Source organism: Dipodomys spectabilis, unplaced genomic scaffold (genome assembly GCF_019054845.1).
Source record: "Dipodomys spectabilis isolate Male_0828 unplaced genomic scaffold, ASM1905484v1 ptg000007l, whole genome shotgun sequence".
NCBI classification, from domain to species: Eukaryota; Metazoa; Chordata; class Mammalia; order Rodentia; family Heteromyidae; genus Dipodomys; species Dipodomys spectabilis.
In genome coordinates this window covers 1511666-1533225 of record NW_024870684.1, presented here as the reverse complement: position 1 = coordinate 1533225, position 21560 = coordinate 1511666, and the positions used below count along the sequence as shown (strand labels likewise).

General features: G+C 41.5%; 1 protein-coding gene across 1 annotated transcript in view; it reads right to left on the bottom strand.

Annotated features, from left to right (window-relative positions):
- Plpp3 (phospholipid phosphatase 3) overlaps positions 1-21349 on the bottom strand; it is a 76460-nt gene extending 55111 nt beyond the window's left edge. Inside the window, exon 1 of the mRNA XM_042699207.1 lies at positions 21105-21349. Coding sequence (XP_042555141.1) covers positions 21105-21243 — 139 coding nt within the window. The 5' untranslated portion in view covers positions 21244-21349. The remainder of the gene's footprint in view (positions 1-21104) is intronic.
- Between the last annotated feature and the right edge of the window lie 211 nt (positions 21350-21560).

Below are 21560 nucleotides of genomic sequence, written 5' to 3'. Positions count from 1 at the left end.
TGTCAGGACCTCAGAGAATGGACTCATTTGTAGAGTCTTTACAAAACAGTGGAGTGAAGATGTTAAGGTAGATCCTAATCCAATATGACTGGATATGTCCTAGTAAATGGGAAATGCACACACAGACGTGCACACAAGAGGAATATAGAGGGAACACATGTGCACAAAGTCAACTGCCTGCACCCCATGGCAAGAAGCCTCAAGTGATCCCTTCTTTAATCAACCTTCTGTACTGCAGAGCTGTGAGGACACAGCTTAAACAGCCCAGCTTGTATTTCGCTTTCACTTGCTGGTTATTGATACATACTTGGGGGCAGTAAGCCCCATCTGTTCAAAGGAATTAATTTTCAATTATGTGACCACAGCTTCTGCTCTTCTGCTTCGGTGCTCAGATAGTTCAGGCTAAGCTCTGTTGTCCATGATTCTGCCAAACCCATCCCTTTTTCTTCCTTATTCTTATTGTTCCCTGGCCTCCAAACTTTAGAAAGACTTGACAAGTGTTTCTTTTGGGGTTTTTTTTCCTCCCCTTTGATCGTGGTACTTTTTGCTTATTAAATATATATATATATATATATATATGTGTATGTATATATAGTAGAGAGAGAGAGAGAAAGAGAGAGAGAGAGAGAGAGACTACAATCTACCAGCATTTAAATGATTTTCCTTCATTGAGTAACATAATGGAATTTTCTTCCATATCCCCTGCTAGGCTGCTTGACCGGTCACTTTGCTGCCCTTTAGAACATCTGTGGAGATAAACATGAGACATTTTAGATCAGGGAAGGCAGAAATTAAACACCAACTTGGGAGAAGCGAACATGAGTACTTACATTGGGAAGTACTCATTCAGAAATCTGCCCGTTTTACTTGTCATTCTTATTGTCTAGTCATCTCGAATGGGAACTGTATCTTTTTAACTTCATAACTACATCACGCTAGCCACCAGCAAGTGCTGAATACATGTTGTACAAAAATGTGTGTAGTTGAATATCCTAATTACTACAGGTACTTTTGGAGTTTGTTTCAAAAAGCATACAAATAAACAAATAATCAAGCAAACAAAAACCCAACATTGGCCTTTAGGTCAGACATCCTTACTAGAAAGGTAAAGTCTATAGACCCCAGGGGTTATTTCCCTTTTCTACTCAAGGACATACAATATTGTCAAGTTCACATATTATATGCTTGTTGGTCAGGCTGACAGAAGGAAGACAATAGCTTCTGAAACCAACTTTTGAGGGGTTTGAAATATAACCCCTCGCTATATGGAGAAACTTTATACTTCCTCCATGGATTGCATAGTCCCTCTTTCCTCAGGCAAGTCCCAGGGCACTTTTCCAGTCCCACACTGCTCTGTGCTGAAGCCAAAGCCCAGTTTCCTGCCTCAAAAGACCCTTTGTTTGGGCTCTCTTTCTCAATCAGTTGTATCCTGAGCTTGAACCCTTAGCTTTTGAGAACTGTGCAGCCTAGGCCACAGAAGACTTGCCAGCAGGTTTGTGGTCCTTAACAGCTTTCACAAACCTCAATGTGAGGCCATGTCTCTAGCTAAGAAACTCTTTTCATGGGAGGGAGGGGTGGAGTATTATTTTAAGAGTTGCAAAAACAACTTCAAATCGACTCTTTAGTCTTTAATTGCTACCAGAAGACTGAGAACTTCTTGTTCTCTTGTGTTTAATTAAGATGATAGTTTTAATCAACTCTAAATGATATTGGTTAATATGCTCTGCTCAATCTCTCAGACAGGTTTTGCATCAGAACCCTGGAATGCAGAGACCAATTTCCAACATGCTTCTCACCACCCCACCCCGCCCCCAACTGGAAAACACCTTCAACAAGCACAGATGGAAAGGTAGCTACCCTAGCACAGCTGCTATATGATTCTCTGGAAGGACTCCAGAGTTGCTTTTCAAATGTCAGAACCATGTCTGAACTCAGAATTGTCTAAAACACATCCTCCCATTGTGGCATACTGCCTATATTTCTTTGCTTATCAATCTATTTATCTATCTATCTATCTAATGCTATCTATCTATCTATCTATCTATCTATCTATCTATCTATCTATCTATCTATCTAATGGAGACAGGGTCTCAATATGTAGGCCAAATTGACCTAGCATTCATGATTTCTGCCTCTCAAAGCTGAGATTACAGTTGTCACACCACACCCAGCTGGCACTCTGCCTCCTAAGGCTTAAAATTTTTATGACTATAGTTAATGTTGTTGTGGAAATACACACTATGGGAATGTCATCATCTGTTCTAGACAGCACCTTGTGATAGCATTCAGCAGTTCAACAGGGAAGACCTCCAGCACCCAAGCACTAAGCCAGAAGTGCAGCCTTCCTTTACCCCTGAGGCACTATTGTGCATCTTCAAGACCATCGAAAGCAAGTTCCCCTTACTCCGGTAAGGAAATGTAAACCAGATAGAGTGTAAGTGACTTAAGGTCACTAACATTAGAGTTTGAATGGCATGAGATCAGGTGGTAAAAGTATCCCAAGTTGAAGAGGTGAGGCAGTGGGATAGGCAGAAATCACCTTTAATAATGATTTTCTTCCCACTGAAAAACAAGAAGGTGGAAGAGTAGGAATGAAGACCAGCATTCAGACATCTCTACACTCTTTCCAGAAAGCAATAAGACCAATATGAAGGTAAAATGTGGATACTGGGTCTAATTGGTGCCATCTTGGCATCTTGGTGGATGATAGGGACTTTCCGAAAACTCAAGAGGTGAAGTCCCTCTCCCACCTACAGGTGATAGGCCTGCCTGAATTCCTAGAAGCAGGGGCAGGGACTTGGGCAATAGGTTCCCGGACCTATACTATGAATTCCCAAGGACCTTTGAACTTTTAGCTCCCTGTGACCCTGCCCCCCGACCATGATCCTATTTAGGCCCCCTGGACCTCTGCCACTATCACGTCATGCCTCTTGTCTCCTGGCTTTTCTCAGGTCACCGTGGTGTCCCTTCTCAACTCTCCATTAGAGTTGATCTGGTGTGTTGAGATTGTTTTCTGTTCTTTCTTTACCACTCTCATGGTTCAGTTTCCTAACAGTACTAAGTGTATTCAAGGCTGCAAGTTTTCTGGGGACATGTATCCACTTGCAGTTGCTGGCTTTCTAATACAACCTCTTAAAATGTGGCTTCTCTGTATCTTGAAATCAAATTCCCATAAGGTAGATGTCAAAAAGAACATCTGTTCGCTCAAAACATGACTGGCAAGAACCACAAACTCTTAAAAATAGATATGTCTGAGAAGTAGAATACAAAGGGATGACTGAGGGCTGATCCCTTTGAAAATAATCATATTTTAAAAAAATTAAAGAATAAACTGTGCCTAGATGTTGGTAGCTCAAACCTGTAATCCTAGCTTCTTAGGGGGATGAAATCTAAGGATCATGGATTAAAGACAGTCCAGGCAGGGAAAATCTGTGAGACTCTTATCTCCAATAAACATCACTCCCCCCCACCCCCGCCAAAAAAAAGCCATTAGTAGAGCTGTGGCTCAAGTAGGAGAGCTAGCTTTGAGCAAAAGAAGTTCAGGGACAACACCAAGATCTTGAGTTCAAGTCCCAGGACTAGTGCACACACACATACACACACACACACACACACACACACACACACAAATATATATGTATACATGTATATGTATATGTATATGTATATCTATATCTATCTATCTATCTATATCTATATATCTGTGCTTTGGAAAGTTATATTAAGGTTTGAAAGGCTTTGTAGACTACTAATGGGGCTTATACTACACATGGGGCCAATATCTGGGTTATACCACAGAAAGTGTTTCAAAGTATGTTAGTTTTTTGTTTGCTTTCTGGATTTGAACTCAAACCTCTTTGAGTTTTATTTTTTCTGGAGTCTACATTTTCCTAAGACAGTTAACTTCTCTGAGCCTAGTTGTCCATCTACAAAATAAAGATGGAAAAGGGAAAATTCTTGATGATTGGTCCTCTAATTCCTGCATCCTGAGATTGTCTAAAGAGTGGCCATTGACATGGGACTGATCAAAATCCAAAAAGGCATGCTGCTTAAATGAATTAGTCACTGCAGCCCTATTCTTGGCAGTGCCACCTAATAGCAATTTCCCTATTTGTTTATTCAAACAATTGTGATGGTACTCACTTCAGAAGCCTTGACTCTAACACCCTTCAACATAGGGTTAATAAACCCATCAACCCTGCTACTTGCTGTTGTACAGATATGGTATATTTCTAGACATGCATCGGCCCACAATCTGCTCCCAAAGAGAGACAATAGGGGCAGGGACCACATTCATGTCATCATTAGATCCCCAAACCTGCACGGATACTGACTGGCACATGAACAGGCATATGGTGACTGTTCTTTGAAATGACTCAATGCCACAACTTATTCAGGAACTTCTAATTGTAAATTGATTGATACTATTAGCATTAATGCGATTAACTACTTATACACTATGCCAAATACTTGATGCTAGGTTAAAATTATAGATGGCTGCTTTTATGTCAGTGTAATCTTTTGAGCAGAACTCCTTTCAAGAAATAAATCTATTCTCACTGGAAATATTAAGCAGAGGTTTGGGGTTATCCCCAAATGAATGGTTTAGAGAGGGCTGTGCCCTTGACTGAATATTAATGACACTTGAGCTTTGAAACAGGAAATGAAGGACTAAGGTTAATTTTTAATAGTTAACACTTTATCCCTCAGTCACATGACCAATTACACTAGGGAATCATATGGAGTTTGAATAAAACATACAAAACATCAGGATCACAACAGATATTCTATGATGTTTGCTTTTTTCCTCTTCTGAACCAAACACTTGGGTATTTTAGCCTTGGCCCACTCATGATGCTGAGAAGTGAGACCACACCAATATACCAAAGATCCATATATAGATCATTTTAAAAGAGATTTCCAACAGGTAAAAAGAAACACCATAGTCAACACAACATTTAGTTTGTTGATCAAGATCAAAAAAGTCATGTGAGTAATGCAAAATTAAAATTAAAATACCTAGGTGTTCTTTAGTGAGTTATATACTCCCAAATCTCCTTAATACTTTATTATGGGCTGTGCAAACTCTAGCAAGTTTTTTTTTTTTCCATTTCATCACACTGAGTTACAGGGAGTAGGTGTTAAGCACCCAGCACAAGCTTTATAATTATAGTTAACAATAATTCAGCTATTTATAGAAAGAAGAACTGCTGTGCCAATGGCTACCTCAAGGTTATGAGATTATAGGGCAACAAAAATTCTATTTTTCTTTCTGTTTTATGTCTGTACTTTCTAATATACTTTTTAGTAGAATTTTTTTTTTGGTATGTAGAGAGGGAAGGAAGTGGACAGGCAGCAAGAAAATGAGAAGTAGAAAAGACAGGGGATAAAAGCGTTGGTTGGAGTCAGATTCTAAGGGGGCTTTAATATACTCAGCCATGTATTCTGTGGTCACTAAGGGGAGATGGAAGTCCTGTTCAGTTTTGGGAAATGACTCTTGGGTAAGGCTATATGGGGGTGGAGAAACTATCAGCCAAAAAATAACATCTGAAAAAAGAATTTCTTTTCAGGTCTGCCTGATAGCAAGTACTCACATTCAACATGGAGTAAAAAAATGGGCAGAACGGATTGAAGAAAGCACCTGTCAAATGCAAAATAGTATAATCATTTGGCAAACAGGAGTTTACGGTTCCAAAATATCTTCCCAGTCAGAGGGGATACCATGACATTTGTTGTCAATGGCTGTTTGAGGAAGGTAGGAAACTAATCACCCCTATTTTTATCACTTGTAAAGAGGCATCAATTTGCCCAATGTCATCCAACTAATATAGCAAATCTGGGACCTAAGCCCAGGACAGCAACAAACTGTCTCGTGCACTCTTTGGTTTTATTTTTATCATTCTATTTAATTATCAGCTAAAGACACCTGGCTATGACTTCTTTCCCCATTGAATGTTTGTGTATCTACCTTCTTGTCTTCTCTCCGGTCGCTTGAGGGCAGGCACTTTGGATTTATATCAGTCAACGCTGAGGGAGTCAGAAGATGCACAACTGACTTTCAGAAATGTTCTCTATGACTCTCTGACAAAAGAGAAAAGGCCCACAGCTAGGGATTCACTTTCCCAATGGCTCTGTGGGTATGTCCCATTCATCCACAGCCTCAGTGCAGGAAGAGTCTTGTTATTATGATTCCTATGGTCTGAGGAGCCTCTTGACAGCAGCTCCACTGCTCTACATTTTAAGCGCAAAGGATATGTACAAAATAGGTCTGCTCTCAGTCCTATTTAGCTTTTCCATGGGTCTGTGTTTGTCAAAGCTTCATGCCAATTCTGTCAGAAAGAGAAATGCCACAAAACTTCTTTTAGGAACCAGGGGGAAAAAGAGCTACTTTATACACTTGGTTTCATGCTAATCACGTCACTATTGAAATCCAGTCTGAATAGGAACCCTACAATAATAGCCTGGGAAACACACAGGGCCCTATTCCAAAGTGCAGACTGCTTCACTCAACCGTTTCATTCCCTGGCTTTTTAACTCCTTTGGAGAAGACTGATAAGAAGGAGGATTAACAACACAGTCTGAAGCCACTGTTTCTCTGTAGGAAAGTCATCCTACCTCTGTATGAAACTGGCAGTGTTCTCTTACTATTTCTTCTTCCCTTCCCTTCTGAGGCCTCACTGATTTCAACTTGAGAGTCACTTTGGCGTATTTGTAATAAAAGTGGACACAGGATCCAGGGACCAGCTCCACACAGAGTAAATGATCTCTGTTAGAAACGAGTTGAATTATTAATGTAATGTGTCACCACCCACCAATAGCAGTAAAGACCTGTACTGCTGAGAAGCTTTTTTTTTTTTTTTTGGAGAAAACTGAAATGAACTCTAACCTTTTCCTTCACAGAGTTGTTGTGAAATTCAAGTAAGTTAATAATGCATGAAGCGCCTTAGCTCACTGCCTGCCATATAAGAAGAATTCAGAAAAGTTCATGCCCTTCTTCCAGTCTAAAGGTTTGGAGTCTAACCTGTAAAACTCTTCAGAATTTACAAAGACACAGGAAATACTGAAATGGGCAGCAGGCTTTAAACCTCATTTCAAACCTGAACATTTTTACAAGGCCTGCACATTTCTCTGGAAAACAGTCTGGCTGGCTTGCTTTCTGCATATGTTTGTTATTGAAAATAACACTCAGTGGAAATTCAGACGCCAGTCTTCATTCTTGAAGAAAAAGAATGTAGGTGTTGGTCTGATTTTGTCCATGATTAATGTCCTTTTCTGTACCAAAGCCAATCAATTTTTTTCTGACAGGTGACTGCTTCATCTACAATATCAGTCAGAGGGACATAATCCCTTCTGCTTGTAAGATTTGCTGAGATTTGTGAGTGTGTCTGATTGATTATACAGCAGTGTCTTCTTTCCAGTGTTTCTCCAGCTGATGAGGAGGAGACCGCTATTCTGGGTGTGGTGGTTTGGGTGTTTTGTTTGTCTAGAGGTAGGGCTGGGGGGCTAGGGAGGACTACAATAAGAAAAACTGAGGAAAGCCACAACATTAAAATTCAAATTTCTGGATGCCTACATTGTCATTTGGTGGAATTATTCAATTTAAGAGATTATCAGTGGGCAATAAACCCTTGGCTTCACAGCTGGGACAAGCACAATTGCAAGCTACTGGTTTAAGGCAACAATCATAATTAAAGTTTCCTCCGCTCTAGCAATGGACTTGGGAAAATTAAACCTAAAACCAAAGACAGCTTATTTTCCCCTGGGATTAAGAGCCCAGCCTAGATTTTGAATACTTTGATCCAACACATCTATTTCAGTCTCCCAACAGTCCCTGGGAGTTCTGTAGTCACATAATGCCTTTAGCATAGACCTTTCAAAGCTCTCCTGCACAAAGGTCAGAGCCGCCCAGCCCCCCTCCGTGTTTCACTGGACTGTATTTCCTAAGCAGATTTCAGTGAGAAACCCACTAAAAGACTTGTCATAACTTGGTAAAAATCTTTGGAAGTGTGCGTGCGTGTGCACGTGCATGCCAGTTCTGGGGCTTAAACTCAGAGTTTGGGCACTGTCCCTTAACTTTTTTGCTCAAGGCTGGCATTCTATCACTTGAAGAACACCTCCACTTCTGGGTTTGGGGTGGTTAATTGGAGATAAGAGTCTCACAAACTTTCCTGCCAAGGATAGCTTCAAACCACCACCTTCAGCTGTGAGGCTCCTGAGTAACTAGGAATTACAGGTGTGAGCCACTGGTACCCAGGTAGGAGATACTTTTTAAAAATCTCAGTATTTAGAGGTCTCTTCCTCAGCACAGTATGCACAGTGACTGCGAAAGAAACATGCTGTGCATCTAATCAACACAGGCATTAAGGGCAAGATGACACCATTGCAACCTGAGATGAATGTAATAGCCAGTTCCTCCCTGGAAACCTTCAGAGGCCAAATTGACCAAAACTGCTCCTTTGGGCAAGTGTCTAATGAAATCTGCTGTGTGGCTGAGAAGCATTTCTGCCACTTCCTGTCAGTGGTTGCTAACTTTACAACAATGTGGGTCATTTGTGGGGAAGAGGTTACTAGTAGAAGTTCTAGCTACTACACTTAATGAGCAAGCTGCTCCCACAACCACATTTCTCAATGTGACTCAAAGGTCATAGCAAACCACACTACATCAGATTGAGCCCAGAAGTGACCCATTACTGCTGTCTGATGGGAGTGACTAAAGGCCTAGTCAAGGCTCTCCTTCCTTAGGAAGCCTTCTCATTGGACTCCAAGACCAGTGGTCTTCCTTCCTTATGAATTCAGAGATGTTTGTCTATTAGAGGATGTCTTAACCTTTTCACCAATGAAGATCCTTCTAATTACCTTCGTACCCCACTGTGCCCTCTGGAAAACATCTTTACTTGCAAAGTAAACTATATTTTTAGATCATCTGTCCACTTTTTAAAACAAAGCAGAGAATGCCAATTGTATTACTTGATTAATATAAACAAAACTCCCCAGACCCTCAGTAAACTGCAATAAATCAAATCATAAATCTAGAATGCCAAAGTTTTAGTCTAGCTGGCATGGATATTCTGAGTTGGTCTTGGACAGCTAATCATTACTCAAAGTTTAGTATACATTAGATATTTTAGAATACCCCAACAGACCCTTTCCAGTTCAGAGAACTCAAGAGTAGGATCAGAAGTATAGCTCAGTCTAAACAACTGTCTCTTCCCATGCTGCCAGGGCTTCAAAAGCAGTTAAGAGACATAAGCAGGACAGACTAGAGGTGAGGAATGGCCTCACGAGCCAGGTACCTATGGCTCATACCTGTAATCCTATCTAATCATGAGGCTGAGGTCTGAGGAATGCAGGTCAAAGCTACCTCTGGCAGGAAAGTCTGTGAGACTCTTATCTTCAATTGACCAGCAAAAAAGCTGAAAGTAGAGCTGTGGCTCAAACTGGTAAAGTACCATCCTTGAGTAACAAATGTTCAGGGACAGTACTCAGGAAGGTCCAGTGCCCCAGAAGCAGCACAAAACAACAACAACAACAACAATAATAATAATGTCTCACTAATCCAACTTACGACTCCAGCCCTCAAACTTACTTGCTGCCCAAACTTATTAAGTGACTTTTACCTCTCTTCTCTCTGTCAAATGAGATAACAATGATCAGCACTTTACAGACTCCTTAGAGGATTAAACCAGAGAAGGAGAGAATATATGAATAGTGAGAGGCACATAGCTAGAAATCAATAAATATAAATAACTATCATCATTTGAACAGGCTTGAGTCTAAATCTCAGTCTTAACTCTCTACACTGCAAAATGAAGTTATTATCCTTGACCTCATTTTGCTACTAGAAAGACTGGGCTATCTTGTAAAGCAACTAATAATAATGGTATCTTTCCTTCAATTTCCGCTAACAGCTGTAGTCCAATATTTCACACACTTATAAATTGATTTTTAGAGCATTTTAGCTTGATATTCCAACTAATTTCTAAAGATTCGTGCTTATGTCTTTTCCTTTTTAATAACCCCTGGTATGTAGCACATGAGTTTAAAGGATACATAGTGATTTTAATTTCTGGTATGGTAAATATCCAGGAGAAAGAATGGTGTATGCAAACTATATGAGGTGTATACCAATATATTCAAGCTTAACAGAAACTGGGGCTGGGAAGGTGGCTCAGTGGTATAGCGCTTGCCTTGCATGCCTGAGGCCCTGGGTTCGATTCCTCAGCACCACATAAGAAAAAAGAAAAAAGCCTGAGGTGGCGCTGTGGCTCAAGTGGTAGAGTGCTAGCCTTGAGCTGAAGAGCTGAAGGACAGCGCCCAGGCCCAGAGTTCAGGCCCACGACCGGACCCACCCCCCAAAAAAAATAACTTAACAGAAACTGAATAGATGTGTTTCTATTGCATGGCCTTAGTAAACATTTGGAGTATTTGCAATGCTTTCTGTTGGAACTGGGGTTTGAGTTCAAGGCTTCATGTGTGCCATGCAGATCCTCTGCTGCTACGCCAAATCTCCAGGCCTTTTTTGGCCTGATGTTTTCTTAGATAGGCTCTCCCTTCCTGTCCAGGCCCAGGACTAGACCTCAATCCACCTATTTACAATTCTCATGATGCTGGGATGACAGGAACACGCAACCAGTGTCTAGGGTCTCACAAACTTTTCTGCCCAGGCAGGCCTTGAACTTCAATCCTCCCTATTTCAGCCTCCCAAGTAGTATTACAGGTGTGGGCCATTGACACCACCTTTAGATCTACACTTGGAACAGTTTTAAGGCTCACTGAAGACCTGTTTTTCATTTTGCTGAAATGAGAGTCTTCAAGTCACCCATGGCTTTGTGGTTCTGTGGGAAAGTTACTCTGTGGGTGAGCAGGTTTAGCTGACCACAAGACTCTATGTCTTAGTCAGCTTATCGTCTCTGCAAACTCAGTTTTAACAGGTTAACTGATTCAAAACTTGGTTACTTTTCTAGAAACAAACCAAGGGACACTAGTGTGGTTTCATGAATATGTTAATTCTTAAGATCTTTGGTGACGCTTCTGTGGTTTTGGTTCTTACATAATTTAATTAATAATTTCTAAAATAGTAAAACTACTATAGGAAATAGCTTGGCAATTTCTGAAAAAGTTAAACAGAGTCATCAGATAATTTAGTAATTCCACTCCAAAATATATATGCCCAAGGAAATTAAAATCATGAATGTTTATAACTGGACTAGTCCTATTCCTAATAGCAAAACAAGTAATGAGCCAAAGATCATATTACATGAAAAAGGTATAAACTGAATGTGGTATATCCATACAATGGAATATTATTTTGCAATAAAAATGAATAAAATACTAACATATACTATAAATAAACTTCACAAGCATTAGGTATAAGAAGCCAGTCAGAGAAGACAGATCATGCATTATAGGTTGACATTTTCCTAAAATGTCCAGAATAAGCAAATCTAGAAAGAAAAAAAAATCAGTAGTTGCTATGAGATGTGTGAGGTAGATGGGAATGAAGAGTGATCATTGAACTACATTTCCTTTCTGCAGTGATGAAAATATTCTAAAATTAGTTGGGGGAATGACTACAGTACACTTTGTACCTTAAACAGATGGACTGTGTGTATGTGTGTGAATTATATCTCTATGTAGTTGTTTTTTAATGTTCATTAAAACCCAAGAAAAACGTTCTGCAAACTGAGAGGGTTTCTATTTCAGAAATTTTTTTTTAATTCTAGAGGGCAGAGAGGAATACTGCCTACTGAGGCATCATACAACTACACATATACATGTATATACAACACGTATTTCTTAAGTCTACAAATGGCAAATCACACATTTACAATGTTTGTGAAGGGGTGGTTCCACCATTCTTCCCAGGCTCCCACCTAGGAGATCAGCAAGTATCCACCATATCTTTCCCATGGTCTTCTCCTCCATGTCTGTCCTCAGCATACAACATTTAGTTCTCACCCTGCTCCCAGGTTCCCTACCCTCAAACCCAGTGATCACCTACACTGTGCTGCCAAAGCCTCTCAATGAGGCTCAGGTATCAAATCAGACTTGATAGGCTATTCTACCAGCCTAGCAATTCCTCACAAGCAACTCTGGTGACAAGGGCCTGGCACATTAGTAGGTGTGCCCGAACATCTGCAGAAAATAAGACTTACCCTTGAAAGACAGGTACAAACCCAGACTTCATTAAAACAGACTCTCTAGAAATTATACTGATTGATACTGCAAACTAATTTGGAGGTCCAGATATACAATATAAAAAGAACATCAACGAGAATGGCTTCCTTCGTATCAATGTAGTCATATGTATTATGCCCTTCAGGGATACATAAACAGGAACCAAAGCACACTACTCATTATGATGAGGTGCTTATGCTGATCTGCATTTCTCGGCAAAACTCTCTAGCTATATAATTTGGTTAATTTGTGACAAACCTCAGGAACACACCACCAGAACTCTGACTGCAATATATACTTTGAGAGATCACAGAAATCAACAAGCTTTTTCAAAGGTTTCCAACCTATGTTGTGGGTGGTTGGGGATTTTCATGTAGATCACGATTTATAATTTCACTTGGAACTGAGGAAAGAATAATGTCACAAGAACCTTCTAGAATCTTCCTTCCCTAGCAAGACATATAGTGCATAATCTTGATTTAAACAACAACAACAACAAAAATGATTTCATCCTGGACTCAGTTTTGTCCTCAGCTGAAGAGAATAATGTCTACCTGGAGTGGTTGAAAAGCTTTTAAAATGCAAAATCTGAAGACACGGGTTCTTTCTTTTTCTCTTCTGTTGAGTCATCAGAGATCTTGAGCCATAAACACTTTCTAGAACAAGGGCCTATTTGGAGAAAAGGAATATTTCAAAATCTGCCTAGTCCTTCAGATTTGCCCTGTGCATCACTGGCCTCACCCATTCACCCAGCATCCTGTGATGTGGATTAAAATGAAAACTGGTCTTGTTCCTCTTTCCTCTGACAAAGAAAGAGAAGACAGCTCTCCAGGGAGCTGCACCTCATCAATGATAGGAAACTTCTAACCCACAAGCAGACATCAGAAAAGCAAGTGACATAAAGCAAGGCCTTGGTTCTAGATCCTGCTCCGTCACTATCAAGGGACAAGTGCTAACCAATCTGGACATTGAGTCCTCATCTGTGAACAAGGGCATTCACTGGTCAGAACATGATGATGATGATGATGATGATGATGATGATGATGATGAAGATAACAGTAATGGCCACTAGTTGAGGGTCTTGTGCCATGCACTATACCAGGCCTGTCCTCACGGTCACCGTGCATCTATCATCCTGAGTCACAAATGGTAATGGTGAGCACACTCTATCCCCTCCTGGCAGAGCCTGTTCTTTTCCTCTTAAACTTTCCCCCTTTCTTTGCTCATTCACAAAAAGCTTATTTTCCTCGCTGGAATGTAAGCAAACACGAAACTTTGGTATAATTTTTTTCTCTGTGTGTGATGCATTGAACTCGGGCCCTCCTACTTTCAGCTTTTTCACCGACAGCTGATGCTCTACAACTTGAGGCACCTCTCCAGTCTAGATTTTTTTGTTCGTTAATTAGACATACAGTCTTCCCAACTTTTCTGTCTGAGTTGGCTTTGAGCTGTTATCCACAGACCTCGCTCGGCCTCCTATGTAACTAGGATTCCAGGTGTGAGCCACTAGCGCCTGTCTGAAAAAATTAACTTTATATTTTTGATAATAAAAATTGTATAAATTCTCCAAATCCAAGCAATGAAGAATTAACCCAGTGGTATTTTCTGTATTATGTTCACAGAGAGGCTTAATCATCACACTTATTTCTGTAGAATTCAGTCAACTCCACTGGCCAATATGATCTTGAAGAGTGCTATCTGCATCCTATATTGTGTCTTATCTATGTATATGTTCTATATATTTATTAGTATCTACATATAGGATAGATATGTGTATATATAAATATATATTAGCATACTAATATAATATATATATTTGGACCCAATAAAACTGAAATGAAATTGAATGAAATAAAAAGGGGTGAAATTTCATATTGATAGCAATGAACAGTGGACAGCAAGGTAAACTTCATGAGCTCTGGTGATGCCTAATTACTAACTAGGTTCCTTTGTGCAAGTTACTTAACCTCGTTGAACTCTAGTACCCATTTTATAAAAGGCATCTTAGCTGGGTACTACTGGCTCACATCTGTAATCTTAGTTATTCAGGAGGCTGATTCTGAAGATCATTGTTCAAAGCCAGCCCAGGCAAGGAAGTCTATGAGATTATTATCTCCAAAACTTAGAAGTAGAGCTACGGCTTTAGTGGTAGAATACCAGCCTTGAGCAAAAAAAAATCTCAGGAATAGAGCCCAGGCCCTGAGTTCAAGGCCCAATACTGGCACAGACAGACAGACACACACACACACACACACACACACACACACACACACACACACATACCTAGAGCCTATAGCATCTGACTGGCCTGGCCTGAGTAAATAAACAGGACAAGAAGTATAGTTCCTTTTCTAAGCAAACATGGAAAATGTCCTGCATAAGAAGCATGTTGATCATTTCCAAATATTGTTGTCTTTTAGGTAGTCAGATCTTTCTCCTGGCTGTCACAAAACACTTGTAAGAGCTGGCCCTAAAACAGACCATTTGTCCAACTTCTCCCTACCCTTCCTAAGGTAGATATGTCTTCCTCTTAAGACAATATGGCCAGTCTTGCTCTTAAGACAATATGGCCCATTTCCTTTTAAAGGAGAATTACAGCCACCAAAGGGCACTGTGGCTCCTGCCCTCTGACCTTCCCACATGGGGTCAGAACCTGTCCTTGTTTCTCCAGCTAACAGAAAACATTTGTGTCCACTCTGCCTGCTTTTCTTCTTTGGCTTCTCCGAAGATTTTTACCTTTTAATATATTTCCGGAAACTCTCTGGCTAGCAAAGGGAAGAGATTTCACAGAAGTGTGGGGTCAAGGAAACTAGAAAGGCATGGAAAAGATGATCATTATGAATAATAATACTGCCTGGTGATAACAAAGTTCTTTGGAACTTCTGAAAGTGCTTTGGATTCAGTCTTTCATGTCAGTTTTGCAGCATAGAGCTGCTCTCAGTGTGTTTAGGAGACTGAACCTTGGAAAGGTGAATGATTTTTGTCTAAATTGTTCCTGTGGAGTGTGTACTTTATATCAACAGGCAAATGCAGATATAAGTAAATCCAAATCTCAGATTGTTCCTACCATACTTTGCCAACCTAACTGAGAACTACTGAAGATTCTACCTAGGAATATAGTTTACTGATTTCACCTTTCTCTTATGCACAAATTTCAATGTCACTCAAAAAAGGCAACTACACTGGCCACAAACAACAATAAAGAAAGTGCTAGAACATTCAGTGCAGGGACAAAAAGCCCACAACATAATTCAATTGCCCTTAAGATATCAGCTGTTAAAACAATACAGTGATTGTAAAATTAGACTGATAAGAATCAGCCAAGATTCTATAAAATACAGAATCCTAGGTCCTAGTCCAAAGCCTATGCAACCTGAATTTCCGAGGAGGGAGTCTGAAAATCTGTATTTCATACCAGATGGTTTCCTTATCAAGTCAGCTCATGAAATACTGACATAATAGACATGCTTCCCTCTACAAATTAGTGATTACTCCTTCAAATAATGCGTCCTGAGTTGACCCACAAGATGGGGTTCCTCCATAAACATATATGGCTACCTGGGGTTGAGTCCTTCATTATGATTCATTAGCATCATGCTGTCACCAACTGGGATGGCCAGACCAAACAACTGCACAGGAAGGGGTAAAGAAAGAATTTAAAAGGGCAAGAAGTTGAAAGGCCCATAGAAAGGCCCTTCATCTCTGGCCTTAGCAGTCTTTCACAAAGGCAAATAGTTAAATAGTTTAAATATAGCTGCAGATAAAAAATTGTTAAGGAAGAAAAAAACTGGGGAGGGATAATAATAATAACAACAACAATAAACAACCTAGTAATTCATATAATGTGGAAAGAGGTTTTTCACCACCCTAGAAAAACCACAAGAGGCCTGGTAGCTCACACTTGTAATCCTAGCTACTCAAGAGGCTGAGAGCAAAACCAGCCCCGGCAGGAAAGTCTTAGAGACTCTTATTTGCAATAAACAACCAAAAAACCGGAAGTGGTTCTTTGATTCAAGTGGCTGAGCCCTAGCCTTGAGCTGAAGAGCTGAGGGACAACACCCAGGCCCAGAGTTCAAGCCCCATGGCTGACAAAAAAAAAAAAGAAAAGCCAGCAGAGTATATCCATTAAATTCAAATTGCCTTCATATTTATTCCAATCACTGTAAGATACAGGAATAATAATAACAATAATAAAAATCTAGTAATTTGTACAATGGAGAAATAAAGGTTCTCTACTACTCCAGAAAAGTCAGCAGAGCTTATCTATTAAATGCACATTGCTTTCATGTTTATTAACTGATTAATGAAAATCTGTTTCTATATTCTGTGGTTTAATGTTACTTTACTTAATCAAGACCAAAACTGTTTTATTGGGTTATTTAAAACATATACTTAATGAAGGAAATAACTGACAAAAAAAAGTGGGGGTAGGGAGCCACCTGTTTTGCTTGCTTACATGTTTGCTTATAAGATTACTACCAATTTCAGAAGTGAGTGAAAAGACACATCTGGCCAGGGAAATCTGGCCAGTTCCTAAGTATATTGGATTAACTCTTATGAAAACAATGCTTACCTTCCCACCAGAATTAACACCAACTTAGGCTAATTAACATTAATTCTTTGGTCAAACATATAACAATTTGATTAATGACAAATGGTCTCAAAGAAGCAATGACTGAGCCTCTACATCATGAAACCTATCAGTATAGACTCACAAAGAAGTCAGAGTTAGGAGTCAGAGCCAATTGAGTCCCTCTCAATGGCAATGAAAAAAAAAGTCAAAGCTCAGGAAGGTCAAGTGAATTTTTTCCAAATCACATAGCCCTAACACATCAACACAAGATTTAGAACTCATACCTCTGGACTCCTTTTTTGAGATGGTCCCCAGAGCTAATGTACAGTGAAGAATTCAGCAAGCTACGTGCTTAAGAGACATATATACTTCTTCTATACCTGGCTTTGCTTCAATACCTGCTTTTTGCTTGCCTGAGATTTTGCATATAATCCTACTCAACTAGCCATTTTGCTGGTGGAGAAACAGAAACTCACAGAACACTAACTTGTCCACAACCATGAAACCATGACATTGTTTAATCTGGAATCTGAAGCTTCTAACTCCCTAGTATCCCATTCTCTTGTCTATCATCATATTACTCTCACGCTCATGATTAAATAGTTAACATTAGTACACAGTGACTCCTATGTATCTCATATATGCAACCAGTACTAAAACACATTCTTATCTATTTGATTGCTAGTCAAAAAACAAATATCCCCAAACATTCTAGAACAACAAAATTAAACAGCGTGTCAGATAACCACCCAAATTCTGTGATCACTGGTCAGAAGAGTCTGATTTACTTTATCTACCTGCGTTGGCATGACTAGATAACTGAGAAATGTGGACAGGCCAAACTTTCTGCACACCAATCTTGTGGAGAGGCAGAATGCTCTGCTAACTGAGCTTCAGAATTGTCTGAGGAGGATGTGAGTTTCAAGATTCTTCAGATGAGAAAAAGGACTCTACTACACAAGACTGAGAATTAGAAATAAACTTCATACTGTTTTAATGTGATCTACTCTTCAATTCCTTGAGACTTAGTTTTCTGGCCTATCAGACGGAGATATCTTCATAGAGTTAAAATGAAAAATATATAAATTAATTTTTTTCTGAAAATGCTAACAGAGCAAGTGGTTCTCTATTTCAGCCTTGGGACTGTCTCTGTCTCTCTCACAAAAACCACACATACCACACCAGAACAAACAGAAAGAACAAGAGGGGATAAGGAGTATGGACATTTGATTTAAACACAAAATAAGAAAAAAATCTGGAAAAAATTACCATGCAAAGATTTATCATTTTTAATGTAAAAGCAATCAACTGACAAAGATAGCTATTTAATTAGAGGTTAAGTAACCAATGGTGTGCTCTGATGTCAGATTCATTTGGCCTTCAAACAAGGGTGGAATTTTAATTTTTAGTTTTTCCTAGACTTTAACATGCCACAAGTATGTGAAACAAGTTACACTACTTGCCTGTTTCCATCTACATAAAACTTAGATAGCACACCAGCTTTTACTTTTTCCAGAATCTAGGAGATGAAGCTTGGTATATATTTTTGTGGGGACATAAACAGAAAACTGTCTTCCTTCTTAATGTATTAGTAGTCTATAATCCAGACCCTATGATCAATAAGTTATATAAAAATTAAATGATGATAACAATCTTAGGCAAAAAGTGAACCAAGTAGAAACATTTTGGGGGGGAACTGTAGTGTGTAGAATATTAAAATCATATGTTGTGTTAGTAATTCTTCATTTGGAAAGCAAATGGACTTCGGTTACATAATTATTCTAAGGTATCTGTTTATCTTACAGATAGTTTTCTCTATTAAAGTTATTAGGAGGCACATAATTAGTGATACCATAATGTGGTTTTGTGCTTAAGGGAGACACCAGTCCATACGTGACTTTGAAAATGACCTCGATGTTGCAATATTAATGGCAAGACAGATACTCCTTATGCAAGGTAGTCATGGGCCTCTTACGGTCTTGGTATCTGATTTTTGAGGAAAACAAAATCATGGGTTCAAATATAAGACCAACAATGAACAAGCACAATCAACAGGTTAGGAGGTTAGATCTGGAGACACATGGGAATAGTTGGAGCAAATGAAAAGCCTAGGTACAATTCCCCCCCCCCCCCACACACACACATATACACACACACCTGGCTTTCACCTTGAATGTAAAACAGAATACTCTGAGTTTGCTATGTCCTTGACTTAACTATAGCTGATGGTTATGTCCCTTTGAAAATTCTTTCACACCTTATTAAAAAAAAAAAAAAAAAAAGGAACACACCATCTTTGAAATCAGGAGGGTAAGTAAAAGGGAGAACAATGAATTTGTACCAAAGCTGTCAGGCATGCCCTAACTGCTGCATGAATCGAGTAGGAGGCAGGAGGTAGTCTACACTAGCAGCCTAGAAAGAGCTTGGCCCTCTAACCCCTCCCTCCAGCAATTCACCTAAGTAAGCACTGGGGAGCTCAGGCAAGTTCATAGCAAATAGCTTCCACTTGTTTATGTTTTCTTGTAGTCTCCCCCAGGACTTGAGAAAGTGGAAGCGGGGGTCTTTAAAAAATTCAACAGCTTCATTACAAGACCTCAAGCACGAATCTACCCTACTGTGCTTGATAAGTAAGTCACCACCAGGAAGGCAGGCCCCCCAGTGACAATTCTTTTACATAGCATCCTAAAGTTGAATTCATATTAAGACAGCAGGGAATAGGATCCATTCTTTCTTCCCTTCCAGGACTTCACCTTCAGTGGCCTCTCCTTATCTGAAGGGTGCCATTCTTAGACTCTTTAAGAAGCCCATCTTTCTCTGGTTCTCAAACTTTTCAGTGGGCAGTCAGGCGAAGGACAGTTCACCCTGCATCACTGTGGACATTGCTTAAGGAGGAGTCTTCCACCCAGGCAAGTGTAACTCCAGCCTGAGTCTCAGGTCTGCACAATCTGCATGGACAAATCCATTTCAAAGGGACTTAAGTCTTTCCAAGCAGGAGTTCTATTTTAAGGCCACTGAACTAGGAACACAGATGTTTCTTCAGTTAGCAGAGTTGGCAGAACAGCTCCTGGACCAAATCCGAGTTCTTAATGCAGGAAGGGGCCTTTGGAGAGCATCTACTTGAACCCACTCACTCAACTGAGGAGGAGACTGAGGCCACAGAGACACTCCTGCGGGACACCCACCAAGTGGCAGAGTGTCCTGTGTTCTGGTGACAAGTTTGTGTGCTTTCCATGACACCATGCTCCACTTTAAAAAATAATAATAATAATATGCGACTTCCACAGGACTTCAGCTTTGAAGTCCTGTAGATTGGCGTCTATAGTTTCCCCTGGCCCTCCCCGAATTCAATAAATCCTCACCCTCCCACTCCAACTCCCACTGCCTTTCCAGGCTTCTCACTACTTTGCTGGACAGAAGTGGGCTCTGGCAAGAACTTTCTGGGGGCGTGCAATTCAATTGTGGTCATCAGGCACAATCGCAGCTTTTCTTCAGTGTCCTCAGGTACACACACACACACACACACACACACACGCACACACACACACTGGGGCTCCTCATCCTCATCCTGCACAGGCTTGGCGAGAGGGCTAGTCAAATCCAGACGCCCGTGAAGCCACCTCCCACCTTGGCACACAGTAGGCGCCTAAGAAGTGCTTGCTGACTCGGTGGTACCCAGCACTCCAGCCGGGAAGAACACTGTCCCAAAGTTAGGGGTGTGTGTGTGTGTTGCGGGGGAGGGGGGAGGGGGGAGGGAAGATGGGAGAATGGGGGACAGGATCCGAGAGCAGCAAGTACAGAAAAGACAGCTTGCGAGTCCGGCCTGGCCCGGGCCGGGCTGCCGTGGCGGAAGGGCTGGATGTTTACGTGCAGCCGCCGGGCCAAGGCAGCTGGGCTCCGGGACGAGATCCCCACCATCACCCAGTGGACCTGCAAGCGCAGCAGGACGGCCAGGTTACACTCTGCTTCCAGATCGGGTGTGTGTGTGCGTGTGTGTGTGTGCAAGGAAGGAGGGGGGGTCCTCAAAGATGGAACCCACCCCTTGCGCGGGGTTGTGCCAGGGATCTCGGCGTGGAAGCTGGTTTCCAGCTGCCCGCGAACGCGTCCAAACACACACTCGCCGTAGGGGCAGGGAAGCTAAGGGGGAAGTTGGGGGTCCGAGGAGAAAGGGGGCGGGGACCCCGTGTCCAGAGCCGCAGGGAAGGAAGATTTCGGGGCCGGGGAGGGGGGGGGGGGAGGAGGAAGAACCCGAGTTGACAGCGTAGCGCGAGCCCCGCCGCAGGGACTCCGGGCCGGGACAAAGTTGGGGAGCGATCGGAGACCAAGAGGCCGGGGGGACCAGGGGGCCGAGGCTCACCCATGAAGAGGCAGAAGAGGTCGAGGCAGATGAGCAGCACGCGCTTGCTGCCGCTCTTCCTGGGGTTGTTGTTGAGCGCGGGGCTGCCGCCGTTCTTGCTCTCGGGGACGATCGCCTTGTCGTACTTGTAGTTCTGCATGGCGCTGGCTGCGGCGCGAGCCTCCGGGCCCCGCGAAGAACGCCCCGAGACCGCGATCGCCACACACGCACACGCGCAGCACTCACGCGCCCGAGTCGCGCCCGGCCGCCGCGGCCCGGGACCGTGGCGGGGTGGCGGGGTGGCGGGGCGGCGGGGTGGCGGGGCGGCGGGGTGGCGGGGCTCGGGTGCAGCCGCGTTGCCTGTTTCCGATCGCAGACGCTGGTGTTCTTCGCTTTTCCCCGTTGGGCCCCTCCGCTTTCCCTCTCCTCTCTCAACCCCCCAAAATCGTTGGAAAAGTCCAGGCGGTGGTTGAAGGG